A 23,678-nucleotide genomic window follows, 5' to 3' on the forward strand; every position below is an offset into this window, starting at 1 on the left:
ATTGGTGGTTGCCAGGAGCTGGAAAGACGAAGGAATGGGGTGTAATTGTTTAACAGGTACAGAGTTTTCTTTGGGGATGATGAAAATATTTTGGAACTTGATATAGAGGGTGGCTGCACGACATTGTGAATGGACTAAATGCCATTGAATGGTACATTTTAAAACAGTTAATTGTATGTTATGTGAATTTCGTGTCAATTAAACAAAAAGTGCAAGGGGCTGGGAAACTCATCAGGGCAGCTGCTGCTCCCCAGTGACAACTCCACAGTCCAGGGGGGGATCACGTGTCACTGGTGACCAGTTAACATCTGTGCGCACTTTTCTTCCTCCTTCCCCCAGAGCACACTCGTCTCCTCCCCAAAGGAGATAATCCGAAGACCTCTCAGGTCACTGCACCCAGCTCAGAGCTGAGGATGTGCGGTCCTCCCTTGAGTTTGGATGTGGCTTCTCTTGCTTTAGTGACATATAAACTAAAAGGGCAAGTTATCTGAATCCCCCCACCTCCATACCCAATACACAGAGGTAGAGCAGAAACAGCATGACTGCAGTACCAACTTGTATTCAGAAAGGGGAAGGCTGGCTTACGGAGCAGCTCCTGGCCCCTGGCAATTATGAGCTCCTGCCGGGCAGGCACTGAGAAGGTGGGCCCATGGGTGGAGAAGTTACTTCGTTAAGCCCTATTCTGATTTCTGGGAGGAGCTCCCTGGTCTGTTGTTCTTTATGGCTGACTCCACCCTCTGGGAGATTTCTCCTTGATTATTATCTCCTGGGCCACATCTAAAGTGAATGTTGGGCCTCCCTGGTGGCGCAGTGGTTAAGAATCCGCCTGCCAATGCAGGGGACACAGGTTCGAGCCCTGGTCCAGGAAGATCCCACATGCCACGGAGCAACTAAGCCCATGCGCCACAACTACTGAGCCTGCGCTCGAGAGCCCGCGAGCCACAAGCCCAAGCACCGCAACTACTGAAGCCCACACTCCCAGAGCCCGTGCTCCACAATAAGAGAAGCCACCGCAATGAGAAGCCTGCACATCGCAACGAAGAGTAGCCCCTACTCGCCGCAACCAGAGAAAGCCTGCGGGCAGCAACAAAGACCCAACGCAGCCAAAAATAAATAAATTAAATAAATAAATTTAAAAAAGAAATAAAGTGAATGTTGGGGGAGTTTGTCCTACTTAGAGGCTGTACAGCTTGCACAAGCCAATTTCCTGCCTGTGCAATCTCGGAGGCCTGAGGGTGGTTTAATGCTTGAACAGTCAAAATCTTTGCTAGTTTGGGCTCATCAATTTCTTCAGCAATAAAATACCCTAAAAAATTGTAGTAGGTTTCTAACTAGACACACAAAAAAGTGCATCGCCTCTGATCTTAGTTACATGATGCTCAAGAACAGGTAAAATGAATCCTACAAACAAGAAGACGCAGAGGGGCTAAGGGGCTCACCTAAAGTCACACAGCCAGTTTGAGCAGAGGCAGGATTAGAACCCAGGTTTCCAAATTTACAGCTCAGGGAGCTTCCTTTCACACTTGGTCCTCATAGGGAATGAAGAGACACAGCAGTTTCCAAATGGAGCTTTTTCTTTTGGTGCTTTTAATTAGCAAATATGAAATACACTGCCAATCTAATTTAATTATAATTAGTTAACCAGAAGGCTGATTATGTTGTAAATTTAGATTAAAGAGCTGCTGTTTTCAATTAGATTTGATTGTAAAGTGCTTTGACACTTTTCCCGGCCTCAAGGAAAGTTCATTATATAATTTCCCACTTGTTCACTTGCATTTTACCCACAGGTCTAGGGTGGTGGTAATGGGACTAAATTCCCAGGGCACCCCCAGCCTGGTGCAGATTTGGACGTGGTACCCCATCGATGACAAGGGCCACCAGATGTTACTGAGCTGTTGTAGCAGGGTGATTTCAGCTGCATGTAATAGAGGATCCAACCAAAAAAGGCTCGAACCTCAAGGGGACTTAAAGTCTCACGTGATAAGAAGTATGGAGGTAAGGCAGTTCCAGGGTTAGTTAATTTACCTTCGAAACACCCAGGCTCATTCCATCTTCCTGCTCTACTAACTTCAGCATGTTGGCTTCTAACCTCAAGTTTGTGGTTGTGTGACCGTTGCTGCATCTCCAAGCTTTCCCATGTCCCTAGAAGAGGACATGCCTTCCTTGCATCCCTTGAGTCTCCAGTAGATTAATCATGACTCCTTGGCAGGACTGCCACCCAGGCCCATTCCTAAGTCAACCACTGTTCCTAAGGAATCACCATGATTGGCTTGGGCAAGTCAAGACCCATTTTGTAGAGCCCATGGTTGCCTGATACCTGCCAGCCACTTAGTAGACCTGTGGGGAGAGGGAGTAGCTGTCGGTTAGGCTACCAACTGTCCTTGCCTGGAGCCAGTGTGCCCACGGAAGATCTGGCTGGACCCAGCCTGGGTCTGCAATATTGTGATCAAGGGAATCCAGCTGCAAATCATTGCTTCTTGACTTTCCATCCGTTGTCTGCTATCTCTGTATCCCTCAGGGCTAAGCTTTAGTTTTGCTTGTAGGTGGTGTTGGCAATATAAGGCACAGCAAGGTAGGGAAAAAGGATGGAAAAGAGCGGTTAAAGAGGAACTTCCCTGGTGGCACAGTGGTTAAGAATCTGCCTGCCAATGCAGGGGACATGGGTTCGAGCCCTGGTCTGGGAAGATCCCACATGCCGCGGAGCAACTAAGCCTGTGTGCCACAACTACTGAGCCTGCGCTCTAGAACCCTCGGGCCACAACTACTGAGCCCATGTGCTGCAACTACTGAAGCCCGCGTGCCTAGAGCCCGTGCTCCGCAACAAGAGAAGCCACCGCAGTGAGAAGCCCGCACACCGGGACAAAGAGCAGCCCCCGCTTGATGCAACTAGAGAAAGCCTGCGTGTACCAACGAAGACCCAACGCAGCCAAAAATAAATTTTAAAAAAAAGAGTGGTTAAAGAGAGGACTGTTTAGAAGATGACGGAGGAGGCAAGCTGACTGGAGGATGAGAGACGTGCGTATGGCTCTGAGGGTGGCCAAGCTGACCCCGTTGCCTCTGGGGAATATCGAGAGCTCTGCCTTGGGAAGAGGGTATCAGAGAGAATGGGACTGGCCCTCAGCACCTCAGGAAATGCTCCCTCTAAGGTGGTATTATCTTTCTGACCCAAACTCTGCTGTTCTGCCATACCAGGCTGCCTGTCTCTCCTGTCAAGCCTCCAGAATGATGCTTAAGCGATCACCTTGGAGACACTGGGCTCCAGGAGAGAGGTTTCCATTTTGAATCTCTGCTGACAGCCCAGGCAGCCTCCGCTTCCCTACAAAACATGTTCTTCAAGATGCTGGGACAACTGTATGCATGAAGTTGAACATTGGACCCACAAAGTTATAAAAGGCTGTTCCATTCTCAGAAAGCTAAAAATACCATAAAATCCTCAATCACGATTGTCCTTTTTAACACTCCTTGATGATATTCTGTTGCCTTTTGAATTTCATTTTGTTCTTTTATTTTGCAATTAAACACGTGAGTAACTGGCTGAAGTCCAGTGACTGACCAGTAGAGATTAGACTTCTTGCGGCACTCCTAATCGTTTCCATCTGTGTCTAAACGGGATTAACTTTACAGCTTTCTAAAAATCACTAGTATCAGTTCATCCAGTTTTCCATTTTCCACTCATTTTTACAGAACAGTATGGCAAAAACATGCAATTCTCATAAACATATACTGTTGACCAGATAATGAAAGGGAGCTGCCCAAACTGACCAGTTGGCAGACAGGAGGCACAACTGTGCCAAACCTGGAAATATTTGGGTTTAGAATATGAAAGGCAATTTGGGGTATAATGTATGAAAGTGCCAATTGTGTGCAAAACAGATGGAGTTGAGGCCCATTTATGTCTGTCCCTTCTTAAACATGACAAGATGGATGTCGGCTGCTACCAGATGATCAGTGTGGCCTTTAAAAGGCTCTGGGCCCTGCCCAGGGCTAATCCATTGAGTATTGGCCCCAAGATCATGACGCATCTTGGTCCAACCACCCGGAATGCTGATGAGAATTGCTTGGATTGATTGGCCATGAAGAACCAGGTGTTCTGTGCTCACCGCTGCCAACCATGTTTATGTCCATGGCACCTGCTGGTGCTGGCTGATGGCGGAGGGCCAGTCCTGAATTTCAGTCTCAGGAAGGCCCTTACTTCCAGGCCACAGCTGAACTATGTTCGGACCAGATGTTCCCTTCCCCTAAGACTCCATCGGGCTTGGATGCACTGGACCTTTCAATGTCATTTTATCACTCTAGGTGCAAGCGGTAACTTTTAATAAACTTCTAATTCTCATCTCCAAACTTCTCTGTAATCTTCTCCCCTGACACAATCCTTCACCCCTTTCCTCCTTCATAATCCCTTTCACTGTGCCTTCTAGAATACTTGTTCCATGATCAGCACATTCTTTCATGTATTTTTCCTTCAAATATTCCCTCCACGTCATTGTCTTAACCCAGACTTAGCTCTCCCCTGAGCTCAGCTTCCCTGTGACCTCCCAAAGGGACACATTTCTTGTTGCCTGTGTTCCTCTGACGGGGAGGTGGCCTTGGTGTCCTCCTTGTTCCATTCCATTCCTTCCCGTGCCTGAGCTCCACTGAGGCTCACACCATTGGAGTTTTCTACCTCACCTCCTCATAGTGACCACCTCCTGGTCATTAGCACTCCCGTCACTTTCGTTTCCAGATTCCCGTTATCTCCACGTCAGCCCCTGCCATCATTCCCATGAGGGAAACACCAGCTTCTGTGCGAACGGCCCTTCCAGCCCTCTAGCTTTGTATGTCGCTGACCTCCTCACCAGGCCCATTTCTAATATTCGCTGCAAGAGTACAGATCTCTGTGTCCAAATATTGACATGTTATCCATCCAGCTAACAGAATATTAAATAACACATATCCCCTTTTCTTGACAAATATACCTTTATATGATGACAAGATTAAAAAATGTATAAAGTGATGGTAAAATTTCAAAGATGACCGAATTTAACTTTTTTTTAAAAATTTATTTATTTATTCATTTATTTTTGGCCGTGTTGGGTCTTCGTTTCTGTGCGAGGGCTTTCTCTAGTTGCGGCAAGTGGGGTCCACTCTTCATCGCGGTGCGCGGGCCTCTCACTGTCGTGGCCTCTCTTGTTGCGGAGCACAGGCTCCAGACGCGCAGGCTCAGTAGTTGTGGCTCACGGGCCTAGCTGCTCCGTGGCATGTGGGATCCTCCCAGACCAGGGCTCGAACCCGTGTCCCCTGCACTGGCAGGCAGATTCTCAACCACTGCGCCACCAGGGAAGCCCTAACTATTTTTTGTGTATGTCTGGGTGTTCTTTCTATGACCTTATTATTTGGATAAGTAATAAAATGAACTCATACAAAATTCTTAAATTATATTTACTCCATGAAAGTTAATCTTCTTGCCTTCATTTAAGTAAATTATTAATTATGCTGTTATAATCAAGACTTTCACATAATTTGTGTTCTATTGACAGTAATGATGACTTAGGCAAACTTCTGGGGACGTTGTGGTTCTTAGGGTGTTCTTCATTAATTTCAAAATGAAGAAACTATGTTTGGCTGAGGTTGGAACAACTGGAATTGTCAATTAAATTCTTAAAGCAATACTTAGATTGGAAATGAACTGTGAGTCTAACATATCATGTTCATATGATCATGATTTATCATGAGTTTAATACATCATGTTTAATATAGAACATTTTGATGGGGTTAGGTTGTATATGATTAATTATTGTTACAGAAAATAGCACAAAATATTTTAATTTCATTATGAAAGTTTCTTTCACCAATATCATGAGTTTCACTCTCTCTTAAAAGCAAGATCAAGATTCATACATTCTTTTTTTTTTTTTTTACCAGAACATCATGTAAGTTTATTTGAGATATAACGGCCATGTTAAAATCAACAAGTTTAAATCTTAACTGCACTAAGTAAACTCAGCTATTTAAGTGTTTTTAAAGTTATTCCCTCCGAAAAACTGAGGGAGCTTTTCTTTTCCACCCCATATGTCATGGTTTCCCAATAGTTCTTTTTTTGGAGGACTTTCAGTTGATGAGTAAACTACTTTGGGGATATTTCAGAATTCTTTCTGCAAATGAAAACTAACCTGGACAAATTATATATTGCATAGATTTCTCTGCAGATTCTTTTCTTTAGAACCTAAATGCAATTACCATACAATATCATTTTTACCTATTTGCCCTGCAGAAAAAACTATCTGCCCTGAAAAATATGGTGGATATATCCTGTGATCTTCCAGTTAATAGAATTGTTTTACCTCAGTGATAATTTTTATCATATTTCAAAATAACCGACTCAACATGGGACATTATTTCAATCTTTACTGACTCACAGGCACATGAACTAGCGCCCAGCTTGTACATCTTCTACATCCTCCTCCTCCGTAAGTGGATGGAATTATTTCATGTAAGTTTGATATAGGACAATTCACCCTTTACAAACACTTACACGTTAGGTTAAAGTCAGTGACTAATGTGGAAAAAGAAACACTAAAATGACAGGGAGCCTACACACTCAATTCAAAATTTGATATTTTTTCCTCCATAAATAATATGTACTTAATTGTCATGAGGCAGCTATTCGGTTTTCATTAACCACATTTAGGGATATATTCATAGGACTGATTAGATAGTCCAGGTGAAATGGTTATAGAAATAGAGGCAGTGTCATCTCACAAAAGTCATTTATATATCAAAATCTATTTTGATATGTGAAGTTTACAAAAAGGCTGAATTTTCAAACTAATTATGCCTTCTGTAACTCAAGCACTCTTCTCTTGGCAAGAGCAAGCTGAAGCTTATGCATGAAGGTAAAGGTGCTTAATGCTAAACTTTTCTTCTAAGCTTAGATTTGGACTGCTTAAGAAACTGATACCCAAGAAACCAGCATGGTCTTTCTACATTTTTACCACCTTAAGATTATAACCCTATAAACTCATTTATCAGCTATCTTCCTTTTCTATATTATTCTTGGCACTCAACTAAGACTGTTGAAGTCTATTGTACCTTGTATTTTTACATTCTCAAATAAGAACTTAAGATTATAAAATGTGCATAAACATTGTGTAAAATAATTTTGCCATTCCACATATTTGAAGAGATGAAACTTTTATGCCAGAATTTACATAAGAGGATAAATATTATGAAGCAACCTTCCTTTTAAAGTCAAATGACAGAAAATTCAAGCCCTGTGCATTGTTTTAAAGTCTAATGAAAACATTTCTTGGTCCAGCAATATTGGCAATGTAGAAAAGTTTAAATATTGGAGATGGGATTATGGAGGAAAATATGAAAATTTCAGATGTCTTCTATCTTACAAAAAGTTATCGACCCGTCAAAGCCACTCCCTATGTGCCAGAAAACGATCTGGCATAAACCAGTCCTGTCACTAGAGGAGGTCACAGTGACATTTGCGTTATTAACATTTCTAGACTTCTACTTTTTCCAAGAATAGAAGAAATATGTTTAATAATTCCCCCACCTCCAAATCCTTAAACTCAATATCACAAGCACAGAGTGTAACCAAATCTGGGATGTTCTTCAACAGATAAGCAATAGCACAGCTATGTTATTCTCAAAAATACTGTCTAGATATTCCTTCCTCTAAAATCAAATGCTCAGTGGCCACACTTCTAACAGTCTGCATTAGCTGACATTAAATGCATTTGTTGTGCCACAAGTCCATCTAAGCTTCCTTTTAGGTATCTTTTAATATGTCCAAGAGACAGCACCTGCTTCACGTTTATTTAGGGGCACTGACCTATAAGGACATCAACTCCATTTTTAAGGTTTGACTAACTATTGTGGGTTTACTGAAGAAAAAGGACAGGAGAGAAAATAGCAAATCACAACAAACCTCTTTAGGTCAGTTAAAGGCCATATCTCTAGCTAGGATATTAAAAAAAATTAATCTCACCAGCCCACACTCTAAAAGTTAATGCCACTTCTAACAATCAACAATAGGAAAAATAAACCTGCTAACAACTAGACCACTCATTAGCAAAAAGCAGCTCAACTCAAATGCTGAGACCAAAGTATAATACTACCTACTCAGACTGTCCCACCTACCCTCAGCCACCAGCGAGGAAGGAAGAAATAACTGCTTAACAGAACAAAATAAGCTTAGGATTTCTTACAAGGATAACAATGGTCCAACTCCTGAGCTAATACTCAGAAGGACAAAAGGTGGAGTGAAGGCAATGTATAGGGATTAGTAGCCCACAAAATCTTGAAAAACCCTTAGTACCACAAACACACTAAACTTGTCTATGAGTTAGAGAACAGGATATTGCTGCTGCTGCTTCTTGGCCTTTGAAATATACAATATTTTGTAGGCTCTGCCCTTCAGTGTGAAAGCAGGACATTAAAAAAAAAAAATTGAAATTGACGCTCAAGTTTTGGGGACCATATATCTTAACTGTGAAACTAAACAGATCTATACCTTCTCCTTCCTACAATCAAACCACCTCACAAAAATAAGAAAACTAAAACAATCCAAACACGATTAATAAGTCCTTAAAAGTTTAAAACTTTTAGAGGAAAGGGAAGGAAGTTTTGAAAGGAAGAAACACAAGAACAAGGAAGAGGGAAAGCTTTAAAAGAAAAAAAGGGAGGGGGGGGAATCAGTGGGCCTCTCTTTTATTTGGTGACCAGCAAGTGCAAGAAAGTTCATCTGTAATTTGTTCAGTTGCCTGTCTTTTGCACATCTGCATTCTGGCCAGAAGGGACTTGGAGGTTTTTCTGCAGCACATGAGTGTCAGCGGGCTCTATCCTCTTATAGTAGTTCTTCTTTGTCTCAATCTCCAAGCCAAGCTTTCTGTAGAAGTCAACTGCAGACTCACTGCTGATCTGGACATGCAGATAGTTGTTGTCAAAAGTGCCATCTTTTTCACAGATGTTTAAGACATGATTTAACATTTTAGTTCCTACTCCTAGCCTTCCGTATGGTGCCAAACATCCTAGTGTCATGATGTAAAGTCTCTTCTGATTCTGTGAATGATCCACCCTACAGCATACTGCACCTACTGCAACATCATTGAAATAGGCAAGTTTTGCTAGTTCACCAACCTCCAGCGCATCCTTATAGAACTTGTCATTGTAGCTGACTGGAAAGATGACCTGGTTTAACCTCTTCAGCCGTTTAACATTGTGTGGTGTCACATCTCCCAGCTCGATTGATCCGGCCTTTCATCTTCCCCGCCTGCTGAGGACGTTGTTACCTCCGATATCAACGCCCATTGTCGTCGCCGCCCTGAGCTCTCCGCGCCCTTAGCTCGGGCCACTCAACCCGGCAAGCCGGCCTCCTCGCCTAGAGCAGGGAGGGAGCTGAGCCGGGTGACCGAGGCCGCGAGAGTGGAGCGCGGCCCTGCGTCTCCGGAGGGGGCGGAGGTACCTCCCGCTGCCGCGCTGGTGCAGCCTCTTCTCCACACGTGCGCACGGGGCACTCGCCTCCCGCCGGCCACGCCGCCGCGCTGTCCATACATTATCTTAAAGTATCTTCCTTTCAAATTCCCCAGTGATGAGATAGAATAAGAAAATTGACGATGGCAGCGTGTTATTCAATTTGTTAAAATCTTTCTTCAGATTGCATTTTGATCTATAATAGCCAAAAATAGTCTCCAAAAAACTAGTTTGGGGAAATTTCGTCCAAGGCTTTCTGCAGACGTGCAAACATTTCTGTTTCCCTTAAATTTTTCTTTAAAAATAAAAATATTAATGCTTTAAAAAGTGAAATACACAAACAACTGTGTATGGTTTTCTTTCGTAAGCAGCAGTTCACACCAAACACCTGCAGACGGTGCAAATACAAATACACAAAAAAGTAATTTTATTTTCCACTAAAAACTACAGTTCACTCATACTTGAGGATCTTCTATTGTTTCACTTAACTTTTCAAGGGTATCTCATCTATCTTGTCTCAACTAAATCAAATGGCTTTAACATAGGGAGTAGCTCCAAGACTATGAATTAGAACACGAAAATGGACACTTGTCACAACTGGGGGATGATACTTTGTTATGCAAGAATCCATCACGTTAATGCCAAGCGGAAAGGATTTCAGGAGTTATAACTTGTCTTCTCTTTCAGTTAAGCACTTCCGTTGCTCAGATCCTCCTTGCACTCTAATATGTCACTGTCTTGTGTGTAGGTGATAGACCCCACCCAGAAACCTTCATGGCATCCGGAAGCTGTTGCTTGTTGTTTTGAGGATGTGGGGTGGGGAGAAGCAATACTGACTTGCTAATTCAAACATTCCACCCTTCGGTTATCATCTCTCCTGCTGGTTTCTTAAGGACAGACATCCTTGCAGCAGCTCTTCAACATCATGGAGACCTCTCATCCCTAAACAACTCTCCCTCCTCTCTAGCCATCTGCCCCATCTGTCTTTATTTTCTTATCCAGCTTGAAATCCATGGCTGATTCATCTTTTTCATAACTAATCCAACTCCCCTTCCACTGCACGCCTCTGACAAAACCCCAGCTTTAGAGAAACATGATCATCTATATCAGAGCAGCTGCGTCATCCTTGAAACTTTTCTTTCCCTCACCTTCAAACTTTAACCCATCAAGTCCTGTCCATTCAAATGCCAAAAGAGGGATTTCCCTGGTGGTCCAGTGGTTAAGAATCTGCCTTCCAATGCAGGGGACATGGGATTGATCCCTTATCGGGGAACTAAGATCCCACATCCCACATGCCACGGGGCAGGTAAGCCCGCTCACCACAAGAGAGAATCCTGCGCGCCACAAGGAAAGGTCCCGCCGCAACGAAAGGTCCCGCCGCAACGAAAGGTCCCACATGCCTCAACTAAGACCCGACGCAGCCAAAAACAAATAAATAAATATTTTTTTAAAATGCCCAAAGAAACCTGCAGTCTACCACATCTTTCTATGACCATTACCGTCCCCATAGTCCAAGCCACCATCATCTCTTTCCTGAAGTATTGCTTTAACCCCCTAATTGGTCTCTCTTTCCACTCTTACCTTCCCTATAGGCCACTCCCCTCAGGGCAGTGAGATGCTCCTATAAAATGTAAGTTACATCTTACAGCACTTCCTTACCTCTTTTCCATTCAAACAGAAACACAGAATCCTCAACAGGACTTACAAGAGTACCCATAACGTGGCTATTTCCTACCTTTCCTCCATATGCCAGATCCCTTTCTCTCTCCTTCACGCCACTAGAGTCTCATTACCTTTCTTTCAGTTCCTAGATGATGTCAAACGCTTTCTGCCTGGAAAGTTCTCTCCCTAACTTGTTGACTAACTTCTACCCATCCTTTTATCTTGGCAGAAATACACTTTTTTCAGGACGATTCTCCTTGATCACCCAAAGTAAAATAACTTTCTCTGTTATGCCCTCTCATAGAACCTGGTATCAATATTTTCCTTTATTGTGCTTGTCAGGCTTTGGTTCCTGTGGTTAATTGTTAAACCTGGACACTTCAGAGGACTGGAAACTCCATGAGGGGCAGAAACCCTTTTTGTCTGTTTACTCTTGTAGCCCCAGCACAGTGCCTGAACACAGAAATATTTGTGAATGACTGAATGAAAGGAATAGGCCAGCAACAGGGTGCTGGTAGGGAAAGCTTTTATCCTACAGCCTCCTTCAGCCTGACGTCCTTTCCTTCAACTCCTAGATTCATCAGGTTTACAGAAAGAATCTGCATCATTATCTTTGTTCCCCTGCTAGGATGGAATTTGGATTCAGATGCTAAGATATAAAAGGAAGGAACAAAATCCAACATGGAAAGAAATATCGAATAGAGAATACTCCCCCGAGTGGCTACACATCCTCACTGTAAGCGGTAATCTCAGTGTGCAGCTACTGAGGCTTGCTTCAGTTATTTACGTATCTCTAATCCTCTTACCTTCTAACTGAGATCATTCCAATAGCTTTGCCTTTAGACTTCCAATTGCCTTATGCATTCACAAGTCATTTCTTTGTCAAATGCTGTATTGTAATCTCCCAGGGAGATTATAAAAAAAGTATTCATTCTTCTTTATCCTAATATAGTTTATCTATCTCCATCAAAGTTGTGTTTTAAATTTTTCTGTGCTAATACCTTCATGAAATTAATAGTAAATTTAAAATGAAATAGAAATTAAAATAATTAAAATTAAAACATCATCTATAGGTATGTTGTCTACCACAGCTTGTCTGATTCAATGAGTTCAGACTTGACTACTTAGAAGAAGCATGTATGGTCTGTGGATTTTTTCATATAATTTTTCATCTCTTCTTTCCTCTTCCTGCTCACCTCTGAGCAATTTCATTTCTTTCTAACAATGCAAGAATTAGGATGAAAAGATGTAAAAATGGCAATAATAAGTTTGCTTTCTCTTAGGAAAAATGTATCTCTCATCATACAGATGATGTTTTAAGAGTTGACTAAAGAAAAAAGGACTATTGATATAAAATAAGATTTCAAGTAGATTTAAGGTAGTCATGCATTTATTCATTCAAAAATGTTGAACAACTGTAATGACATATTCTGTGGGAAAGGCGACATAAAGGTATTTAAAGCCGTAATAAACAAAGACTAATTCTTAGTGACAAAATCTCTGTGCCACGACCTCCACCCCCATTTTAACTATTTTAGATAATTAGCTACATATTTATTTTGTAATTGTCTTTCTTGATTCTAATCAGAACATACACAATTTTGCATACATATATTTATTAGGGAGATATTTGTGAGGGGGAGGGAGTCGAGTGGTTGGGATGAGGTAATGTAATGGATAGGCTTTGGGGCTTAGGTACTTGGGCCTATAATGGGCATTGCACCCATTTCAACCTCCCTACTTGACCCCAGATTTTATTCTTGCGTCCCACTCTGAGTACCAGGAGTGGGCCTCATTTTCCAGGAATAAATCCATACCCTTTCCAGTAAATGGCTTTGGAATTCAGGCGTAAATGCCATGTAGATTGGTTCAGGAATGAGTCAATGTGACATTGGAAAAGAAGTATGCTGAGGACTTCTGTGAAAGAACTTGCTTGCTCACAATAGATGTCTACCAGAAGTCACGGGTCCTCTTCTTCTGGACATTGTTGTCCAAATATATGAGGTCTGGGGCTGTGGCAGCCATTTTGTTGGCAGCCTAAGGATGAAGTTTGCAAAAGAGGAGATCAGGTCAAATAACAAGGCAGAGAACAGAGCTGGAGACCTGACTGAACCACGCCTCACCTTTGCCCTTCCTAGACCCTGTCAGTATGTTAGCCAATGAATAGCCTTGACTTTTAAGCAATATTTTAGTTGAGATTTCTGTTTCTGGAAGCCAAAATAAATATTTTAATGTACAGAATCCCAATTTATAAATTCTTTTTTATTTTTTTTAATTTTATTTATTTATGGCTGTGTTGTGTCTTCGTTTCTGTGTGAGGGCTTTCTCTAGTTGTGGCAAGCGGGGACCACTCTTCATCGTGGTGCGCTGGCCTCTCACTATCGCGGCCTCTCTTGTTGCGGAGCACAGGCTCCAGACGCGCAAGCTCAGTAATTGTGGCTCACGGGCCCAGCTGCTCCGCGGGATGTGGGATCTTCCCAGACCAGGGCTCGAACCCGTGTCCCCTGCATTGGCAGGCAGATTCTCAACCACTGCGCCACCAGGGAAGCCCAATTTATACATTCTTAATATTGTTTTTATTTTTTAAACTTTAAGGTTAAGAATGTTTTTCTGATTATAAAAATATGTGCTCACTGTAGAGAATATAGAAAAGATCAAAAGATACGAAGAGGATACAAACCATCTATAAGCCTATTAGCCCTAGATAATTGCTATTGATGTTTTGAATTAGTCTTCTCTTTACATAAACAAACTTACATATATATTTTACATATATATGTATTCTGCTAAATATAGATTTTTTTATAATGGTGTGTTTAACCAATTACAGTTTAAATAAATGTCTTATATAGATTATTTTGGCAGTATACATGTAAAGGGTTCAGTGTTCACCAGTATGCTGGGTAAAACCCCCTGGAGTAGGGCCTTACTAGATGGAAGTTATATTGCTGTGATAGTACCAATCCCTTCAGTTCTAAATGTCTTCTAGTTTCCATCATGATTTTCTGACCCATATGTTGACTGGAAGACTAGAAATACTAGCTGTCTGTTGGTTATTGATTTCTAACTTAACTACACAGTGGGCAGAGAATGTGGTTGCTATGATACCAGTCCTTAGACATGTTGAGAAACTTGCTTTATGACCCAGTATGTTCAATTTTTGTAATGTTTCACATATTCTTGAAAGGAAAGTATATTTTGCAGTTGTTGAGTACTCATTAAATCAAGCTTGGTAATTGTGTTGTTCAAATCCTCTAGTCCCTTAAAGATCTTCTGGTCCCTTTGATCTGTGTGTTAGTTTCCTGTGGCTGCTGTTAACAAATTAGCACAAATGGGTGGGTTTAAACAACAGAAAGGTATTCTCTCCCAGTTCCAGAAGCTAGAAGTCTGAAATCAAGGCACTGGCAGGGCTGCCTTCCCTCTGAAGGCTCTAGGGGAGAATTCATTCTTTGCCTCCTCTGGCTTTGGGTGGCTGTAAGCATGTGGTGTGAGTGTAGCTGCATCACTCCAACCTCTGCCTCTGTGGTCACACTGCCTTCTTCTCTTCTGTTTCTGTCTCAGATCTCCTCCTCCTTTCTCTAAAGAGGACACTTGTCATTGGTTTTATGTTCCGCCTGGATAATCCAGGAAGCTATCCTCATCGCAAGATCTTTAATTACATCTACAAAGACCTTATTTTCAAATAAAGTAACACATAGGTTCCAGGGATTAAGACACTGGAGATATCTTTTTTGGGAGCTACTATTCAACCCACTGCAATCTGATACAGAGATATGTAAAAATCACCTACTCTGATGATAGATTTCTCTTTCTTCTTCTACTTCCGTCAACTTTTGCTTCATATATTTTGTGACCATATTATTAGAGACACATTTTATGACTCTCATATCTTGTGTATTGAGTGTTATCTAGTCACACCCACCCACCCACCTCAGAAGTCTATTGATGACAAACTATCAGCAGTTGTTTGTCTGAAAAAGACTATAATTTGTCTTTCCTCTTACATTCTTTACTTGCAGGGCATAGACTTCTAAGGTTACCTTTTTTTCCTCCTCAGCATTTCACTCAGGTGTCTTTTACTTGAAAAAAATTTATTTACATATTCCTAAAATGTCCCAGGGCCAGAAAATTAGTACGGTTCCAGGCCCAGAGAATCAAAACCGTGTGCTGATTCAAAAAATATATGCCATTAATTAATATGAGGGAGCGTTGTCTGAAATTAAATCATTCTAAGTGATTGGTCAAAACATTTCATTTAGTGCAGAATATATTGGGAAAAAATGTGTAGAGAAGATGAAACAAATGTGGACACTGAAGTATATCAGAGACAATTTCTCAGTGACTGAAGTGATTCTTCACTTCACACTAATTGCATATCTGTGGAAATAAAGATTCATTATTCTCATATAATATACTGCTATTGCAGAGGAATCAAATAAATTATAATAGAGTTACATAATCTTTCTTCCTTGCCCCTCAAGACTCTCATACATAATCTCAAATTTGTAGTTAGATTTGTGAAACAGCATACGGAGACAGGCATTTTTTTTTTTTTAAACATCTTTATTGGAGTATAATTGCTTTACAATGGTGTGTTAGTTTCTGCTTTAAAACAAAGTGAATCAGTTATACATATACATATGTTCCCATATCTCTTCCCTCTTGCATCTCCCTCCCTCCCACCCTCCCTATCCCACCCCTCTAGGTGGTCACAAAGCACCGAGCTTATCTCCCTGTGCTATGCGGCTGCTTCCCACTAGCTATCTATTTTACATTTGGTAGTGTATATATGTCCATGACACTCTCTCACCCTGTCACATCTCACCCCTCCCCTTCCCCATATCCTCAAGTCCATTCTCTAGGAGGTCTGTGTCTTTATTCCCGTCTTGCCACTAGGTTCTTCATGACCTTTTTTTTTCCCCTTAGATTCCATATATATGTGTTAGCATACTGTATTTGTTTTTCTCTTTCTGACTTACTTCACTCTGTATGACAGACTCTAACTCCATCCACCTCATTACAAATACCTCCATTTCATTTCTTTTTATGGATGAGTAATATTCCATTGTATATATGTGCCACATCTTCTTTATCCATTCATCCGATGATGGACACTTAGGTTGCTTCCATGTCCTGGCTATTGTAAATAGAGCTGCAATGAACATTTTGGTACATGACTCTTTTTGAATTATGGTTTTCTCAGGGTATATGCCCAGTAGTGGGATTGCTGGGTCGTATGGTAGTTCTATTTGTAGTTTTTTAAGGAACCTCCATACTGTTCTCCATAGTGGCTGTATCAATTTACATTCCCACCAACAGTGCAAGAGGGTTCCCTTTTCTCCACACCCTCTCCAGCATTTATTGTTTCTAGATTTTTTGATGATGGCCATTCTGACCGGTGTGAGATGATACCTCAATGTAGTTTTGATTTGCATTTCTCTAATGATTAATGATGTTGAGCATTCTTTCATGTGTCTGTTGGCCATCTGTATATCTTCTTTGGAGAAATGTCTGTTTAGATCTTCTGCCCATTTTTGGATTGGGTTGTTTGTTTTTTTGTTATTGAGCTGCATGAGCTGCTTGTAAATCTTGGAGATTAATCCTTTGTCAGTTGCTTCATTTGCAAATATTTTGTCCCATTCTGAGGGTTGTCTTTTGGTCTTGTTTATGGTTTCCTTTGCTGTGCAAAAGCTTTTAAGTTTCATTAGGTCCCATTTGTTTATTTGTGTTTTTATTTCCATTTATCTAGGGGCTGGGTCAAAAAGGATCTTGCTGTGATTTATGTCATAGAGTGTTCTGCCTATGTTTTCCTCTAAGAGTTTGATAGTGTCTGGCCTTACACTTAGGTCTTTAATCCATTTTGAGTTTATTTTTGTGTATGGTGTCAGGGAGTGTTCTAATTTCATACTTTTACATGTAGCAGACAGGCATTTTTAAGTTTAAAATTTCTGGCCTCAGTGTCCGGAGGAGTTAAGGAACTTTTAAAAAGTTCTTGAATAGCTCAAACACATTTATTTTTTAAGCCACTCTGCTGTCTCGGTTGTTTTCCTCGATTTTGAGGGTTTGGGTCGTGTGGGCTGAGGCTCAAGAGCAATCCTGCCAAGGGCCGCCCTGGGCAGTCCCACCCGTTTATAATGTGCGACGCGGAGCTTCAACTGGCCCCCTAACTCCGTGGTCAAGCAAAAGCTGGGGCTGCAAGGCCCTCTGCAGTGCGAAACCCTGTAAATCGGGCGAGCGGAAGAAAAACGCCGCCGAGACGGGGAGCCTGGAGCACACCGACCGAGGGCCAGGCTTTGAGCGCTTCTTCATTCCCCGGCTCATCTCCCCGTTGTCCTGGTAACCAAACTCTGAATGCGCGTGCGCAGCCAAACTCCCTTATCACGTGAGGCCGGGCCGGGGGCGGAGCCGACGAATGCTCCTCAGGACTAGTTGCCCAGTTCCTCTCTGCATGGGACCAGCCGAGGCGGGGCGAACCTCCACTGTACTGCGTTGGGGTGGTTCACAGCTCCCGCCCCTTTTCGCTTAGCTTTCTCGCGGCTGGTTCCTCGCACCACGTGCCCTCCTGGCCGCTCCCCCAGCTGCCCTTTCCAACTGCCTGTTGGAAGCTGCTGTAAAATGTCGTGAGGGGCGCTGCTGCTTTACGGCTGCCTCTCCCAGACTGGAGCCCGGGAGCGCCCACCGCCGTCAGCCCTGTCTCTAGAAGTCGGCCCGGCGGAGATTGAGAGACCCGGCGCGCCGCTGCCCTCTCCGCCGCGCCCGTTCCGGCCCTCGGCGATGTGAGCTCGAGGAGGCTGCGGTGCCCCCCGGCCCGGGGTTGAGACGGGCGGCAGGTGCCTGTGAGGCGGGCGGGTGCTGGGGGCCTGCAGGATGGAGGAAAGCATGGAAGAGGAGGAGGGGAGCAGCTACGAGGCGATGATGGACGACCAGAACCACAACAACTGGGAGGCCGCCGTGGACGGCTTCCGGCAGCCCCCCCCACCCCCTCCGCCCCCCTCTTCGATCCCAGCCCCTGCCCGAGAGCCTCCGGGGGGTCAGCTGCTGGCGATGCCTGCGGTCTCCGTGGACAGGAAGGGCCCCAAGGAGGGGCTCCCGATGGGGCCGCCGCCACCGCCGGAGCCGAATGGGGTGATCATGATGTTGAAGAGCTGCGACGCGGCTGCCGCCGTGGCCAAGGCGGCCCCCGCCGCCACCCCCACCTCCAGCATCAACATCAACACCTCCACCTCCAAGTTCTGTGAGTGCAGCCTTTCGTCAGAAGCCTTGGCTTTTCTCCTCCCCACCCGGACGCCGAATCCTTCCCTCTCGGCCGTCCCGCTTCCTTTGTTTCAGGCCTGGGTCTCTCCTCCCCTCCCCGCCTCCCTCCCCCCCGCGTTCGGTGTCCGCGGCTGGCGCCGGAGCGGCCCTGGCTTCTTGTATTACCTGGCCTGAAAGAGCAGCCTGGTTACGCACACAGCCCCAAGTTCTCCTACAAACGCGATTCGTATCACGACTGGCTATCTCTCAGCATCAGGAAGCTCTTTTCTTCTCCGTTCCCCCTTAAGTTTCACCCTCAAACGTGAAGGGAAAATAAGGCTGTCCGAGTTTCGTTAGGGAGAGGCCTTCAGTGTTTTTTTTTTTGCAACCAGGGGAAAAAGAAATCTGGCCACTTGTGTTTCTGTGCTTTTAGCCAGTCTGCGTTAAACAAGTCAGGAATTAGAAAGTTGACCTATATCTACACTTCGTTCTTTCCCTTCTCCAGTGCACGCCTTCTGCATCCCGGTAGGGAAATGTTGCTTCTTGAGTAACAGCAGCGCAGTGGGAGCTGCGACATCCGTTTTGAAGCTAATAATGTATAAAATTACTTTTTCAAAGCCTACACTCATAAGAATAAGCCATTCGGTATGTGTCCAATTCTAAGATTCTGTTCAATGTTGAACTTTTATGTTAGTGATCTGCCTTAACGCTCAACTGCAGGCAGAAAGATTTAAGACCAAAATCTGTTTTGTTACCAAAACTATCTCCAACCAAGGATGTATGCTTCCACAGCTAGGAAGAAAAGTGCGTTTGCTTTAAGTGGTGTTTTGGGGGGCTGGTGATGGTGGAAATTGACCGTCACAGCCAGAGTTTTCTCTCCTATTAATAACTGCAAGTTTTGAATGGCATCTGGTAAAGCAACTGGAGATTTCATTTCTAGTTGCTAATTTTATCAAGCTATACCAGTAATTGTGCAATTAGCTGTGCAGAGAAAATATCTGCCTTGGTTCAGATGTATAGTCATAGCTTTACACATTTTTTTTTTTTTTTTGGAACAAGCGCATATTTGCCTTCAAGATACTGCTTTAGTCAGAGACGTTCATATGTAGGTATGGTTGGTAAGATTTGTCTCCGATTTTTTCCATATTATGTGTGAAAATAATGTTTATATTGTATAGTTTGTGTGTTGAAGTCTATACAGTGAAACCAGACCTGGAACACAGTGGCAGGGTGACTTATCTAAATGCTGAAGGAAGCTTGCTTTAGTGTTTCAACCAAGTTCATTTTAAGAGTTCAAAAAACAGCATACAGCTAAGAGCAAAAATTAGTGAAATTAGGAACAAAAGAAAGATTTGCCAAACCAAAAGATTGTTTTTTGAAATTAATAAGCTAAACGGACCTCCGATTTTTTAAATGCAAATACAATAAGTGATAAATGGGAAAAAGGTACAAACATAAGGTGTTTAAAAGAAGAGTTTTATGAATTACTATGGGTTTATAAATTTGAAAGCCTAGAGGAAATGTGTAAATTCTTAGAAAACTACAAACTATGAAAGTTGGTAACAGAAGAAGTAGATAGCTTGAGCTGACTAATAAATACTTTTTTAAATTTATTTTATTTTATTTATTTTTATTTTTGGCTGCGTTGGGTCTTTGTTGCTGCGTGTGGGCTTTTCTCTATTTGCGGCGAGCGGGGGCTACTCTTCGATGCGGTGCGTGGGCCTCTCACTGCGGTGGATTCTCTTGTTGGGGAGCTCAGGCTCTAGGCGTGCGGGCTTCAGTACTTGTGGCACACGGGCTCAGTAGTTGTGCCTCGCGGGCTCTAGAGCTCAGGCTCAGTTGTTGTGGCGCATGGGCTTAGTTGCTCCGCGGCATGTGGGATCTTCCCGGACCAGGGTTCGAACCTGTGTCCCCTGCATTGGCAGGCGGATTCTTAGCCACTGCACCACCAGGGAAGCCCGAGCTGACTAATAAATATTTAAAAACTGAAATAGTAAAACGTCCCCTTTCAAAAACTCTGTATGAAGATAATCTTATAATTGAGGTGCAATGAGCTTTTAAATAACAATTCCTTTTTAAAAGTTGTTCTGGGAAATAGGAAAAAGAGAGAGAGAGAGATGCCAAGCTCATTTTATGAAGTTAGTGAAATCTTGATTCCAAAACTAGGTAAAGTTAATATGAGAAAGTTATACATCTGTTTTCAGTTATTAGCATAAATGTAAAAATCCTACACAAAATACTAGCTCTTCAAACCCAACAATGTGTTAAAAGAATCTTGATCCGTAGAGTTTGTTTTAGGAATGTAAGTGCGGTTCAACATCTATTTATCTGTTAATGGAATTTATCTTATTAATAGACTAAAGGAGAGTATGTGGGTTCATCATTCTCTCTACTTTTGTATATGTACTTGAAAATTCCCATATTAAAAAGTTAAAAAAAAATAGACTAAAGGAGAGAAGTCATCATTATTTCGATACCATAAAATTATTTGATAAGATCCAGCACCCATATATGATAAAAACTCTTGGCAAGCTTGGAGCGCAGGATAACTAAATGATGGTCATTACCAAAAACCTACAGCAAATAATAATACTTAGAGAAATTTTAGATACATTTACTTTAAGATCAGTAACAAGGGACTTCCCTGGTGGTCCAGTGGTTAAGACTCAGCGCTTCCACTGCAGTGGGCACGGGTTCAAACCCCGGTTGGGGAACTAATTCTGCATGTGGCACAGCAAAAAAAATACATAAAAAGATCAGTAACAAGATAAGGATGCCCTCTGTCATTGTTACTGTTTAACATGGTAAGAAAGGTCCTGACGAACACTACGGGGGGGGGAAAATTAAAAGGATTAAGGATAAGAAGGGAAGCAATAAAACTCATTATTTGCAGATAATATCACTTATCTAGAAGAACCGTTAGAACCAAGAGAAGCTATTAGAACTAGTAAGAGTTTAGCAGGGTTACTGGACTTAAGATCACCCTACAAAAGTTAGCAGCATTTACTACACTAGCAATAACCAATTAGTAAAGGTAATCAAAAGTAAATATTGTAGGGCTTCCCTGGTGGCACAGTGGTTAAGAATCCGCCTGCCAATGCAGGGGACACTGGTTCGAGCCCTGGTCTGGGGAGATCCCACATGCTGTGGAGCAACTAAGCCCATGCACCACAACTACTGAGCCTGTGCTCTAGAGCCCGCGAGCCACAACTACTGAGCCCACGTGCTGCAACTACTGAAGCCCGCACACCTAGAGCCTGTGCTCCACAACAAGAGAAGCCACCGCAATGAGAAGCCCACGCACCGCAAGGAAGAGTAGCCCCCGCTCGCTGCAACTAGAGAAAGCCTGCGCGCTGCAACAAAGACCCAACACAGCCAAAAATAAATAAATAAAATAAATAAATTTTTTTTAAAGTAAATATTGTATACAATAATAGCAAGAAAACTATAGTCTCTAGGAATTACCCTAAGTACATAAGATCTTTAAGGAGAGAACTTTAATAAGGAGCTAGAAGAGGACCTAAATAAATGGGAAAACTTTCCATGCTCTTGGGATTAGATTACTTATTGTTGTAAGGAAGTCACTTTTCTCCATTTTAATCTATAAATTTGATTAAACTGCCATCAAAATTCCAGTTGGTTTGTCTGACAAACTCAATAACCTGATCTAAAATTTATATGGCAGGTGGGATAAAGTCTGTGCATAGCTAAATCAGTCTTAAAGATTTGCTTTCATGGGGGCTTGCCTTACCAGAGGTTAAGATACTGTTTCAAAACTATAGTAATAAAAACTAGTATAAGTGCAAGAACATAAAAAATACACTGGGGGAACAAATTGGAGAGCAGAGACTTACCTGTATGTTCAGGAAGTTAAGATAAAGGTAGTATCATAAATCATCAGAGAAAGGAGTCATGTTGCTAGGAAGAGTGGCTCACTTTATGGAGAAAAACCTAACACCACAGATGGGATGAACTATGGATAATTAAAGATCTAAATGTGAAAGGAAAAGTTATAAAATTAATAGAAGACAATGTTGAAGAAGCTCTCTCCCTAGGGAAAGCTTTATCTCCTAAAACTTATAAAGGTGAAAAAGTAATGACTTTGATTATATAAAAATTAAAGGTTTTCATTCAGTGACAGACAGATGATAGAATTAGGGAAGATATTTGCAGTGCCCAAAATTGCCAAGGGATTTAGCCTTGAATTTATTCAGCTTTTGTTTGTCCTCAAAAGCATTTTACCTTCATTTTCTAAGGATATTTTTGCTGGATATAGAATTCTAGATTGATAATCTTGTTTTGTTTTTGTTTTTCCTTTCAATACTTTAAAGATGTCTTTCCATTGTCTTCTGACCTGCATTATTTCTTTTAATAAATGTCTGAATATTCTTATCTTTGTTCCTCTCTAGTAATGTGTCCTTTTTTTCTGGCTGCTTTTAAGATTTTCACTTTATCTTTCACTAAATCAAATTTAATTTGATTGTGATATTCCTTGTGGTAGAGTTTTCTTTAGGTTTATTCTTGTTAGTGTTCTTTGAGCTTCTTGGATCTGTGGGGTTCTAGAATTTGTCAAATCTGGAACATTATCATTCATTTTATATTTTTTCAGAATTACTGCCCCATGCCCCTCAGTTGCATATATGTTACGCCACTTGTTATTGTACACTAAATCACTGAGGCTCTGTTCATTATCTTTTTCAGCTTTTTCACCCCCCTCTGCTTCAGTTCAGATAGTTTCTATCGCTGTGTTGTCTCTGGTGTCTAATCTGTTGTTAATTCACTCTTAATCAGCAAGAGTTCCAACTGTTTTTAACATAGACTGTCATTGAGTCCGGGTTTCAGTCAGTTAACTGAGCAAATTGTTATAACCATACCTAGTTTCTTGAGATACTGCAGTGAATAAAGAATCTTCAGTAAGTGTATTCCTTTTGATAACTTAAGTCTTACCTAAAGTTATGTTTCAGTCTTTAGAATTCTTAAAGTCTTCCGAAAGTCCACAGTGGTGTACCTCAGAGATATTATGGGTTCTGTTCTAGACCACCACAGTAAAGTGAATATCACAATAAAGTGAATCACACAAATTTTTTCATTTCCCAGTGCGTATAAAAGTTATGTTTACAGTATAGTGTAGTCTGTTAAGTGTGCAATAGCATTATGCCTAAAAAAAAAATTGAACATATCTTAATTGAAAAATACTTTATTGCTAAAAAATGCTAAATATCATCTGAGCCTTTAGCAAATCATTATCTTTTCGCTGGTAGAGGGTTTGAAATATTGCGAGAATTACCAAAATGTGACAGAGATGCAAAGTGAGCAAATGC

The 23,678-nt window shown here is 42.0% G+C and overlaps 1 protein-coding gene and 1 pseudogene across 4 annotated transcripts in view; one reads left to right on the top strand and one right to left on the bottom strand.

Annotated features, from left to right (window-relative positions):
• Positions 1-1,401: 1,401 nt before the first annotated feature.
• Positions 1,402-9,541, bottom strand: LOC309642890 (N-alpha-acetyltransferase 50 pseudogene; annotated as a pseudogene). The gene is made up of 2 exons: positions 9,455-9,541; positions 1,402-9,246 (listed from the first exon to the last, which is right to left on the bottom strand). The product of its transcript is annotated as an N-alpha-acetyltransferase 50 pseudogene (transcript).
• A 6,474-nt stretch (positions 9,542-16,015) lies between these two features.
• The window catches only part of CACUL1 (CDK2 associated cullin domain 1), a 65,480-nt gene continuing 57,817 nt past the window's right edge, over positions 16,016-23,678 (top strand). Inside the window, exon 1 of one of the 3 annotated variants that reach the window (XM_082424807.1) lies at positions 16,016-18,358. In XM_082424807.1, the coding sequence (XP_082280933.1) occupies positions 17,992-18,358 (367 nt within the window). In that variant the 5' untranslated portion in view covers positions 16,016-17,991. The remainder of the gene's footprint in view (positions 18,359-23,678) is intronic. The other 2 variants (XM_082424808.1, XM_082424806.1) reach the window with 2 other exon arrangements.

The sequence above is a fragment of the Balaenoptera physalus genome (assembly GCF_965194825.1).
Source record: "Balaenoptera physalus genome assembly, chromosome: 14".
Lineage (NCBI taxonomy): Eukaryota > Metazoa > Chordata > Mammalia > Artiodactyla > Balaenopteridae > Balaenoptera > Balaenoptera physalus.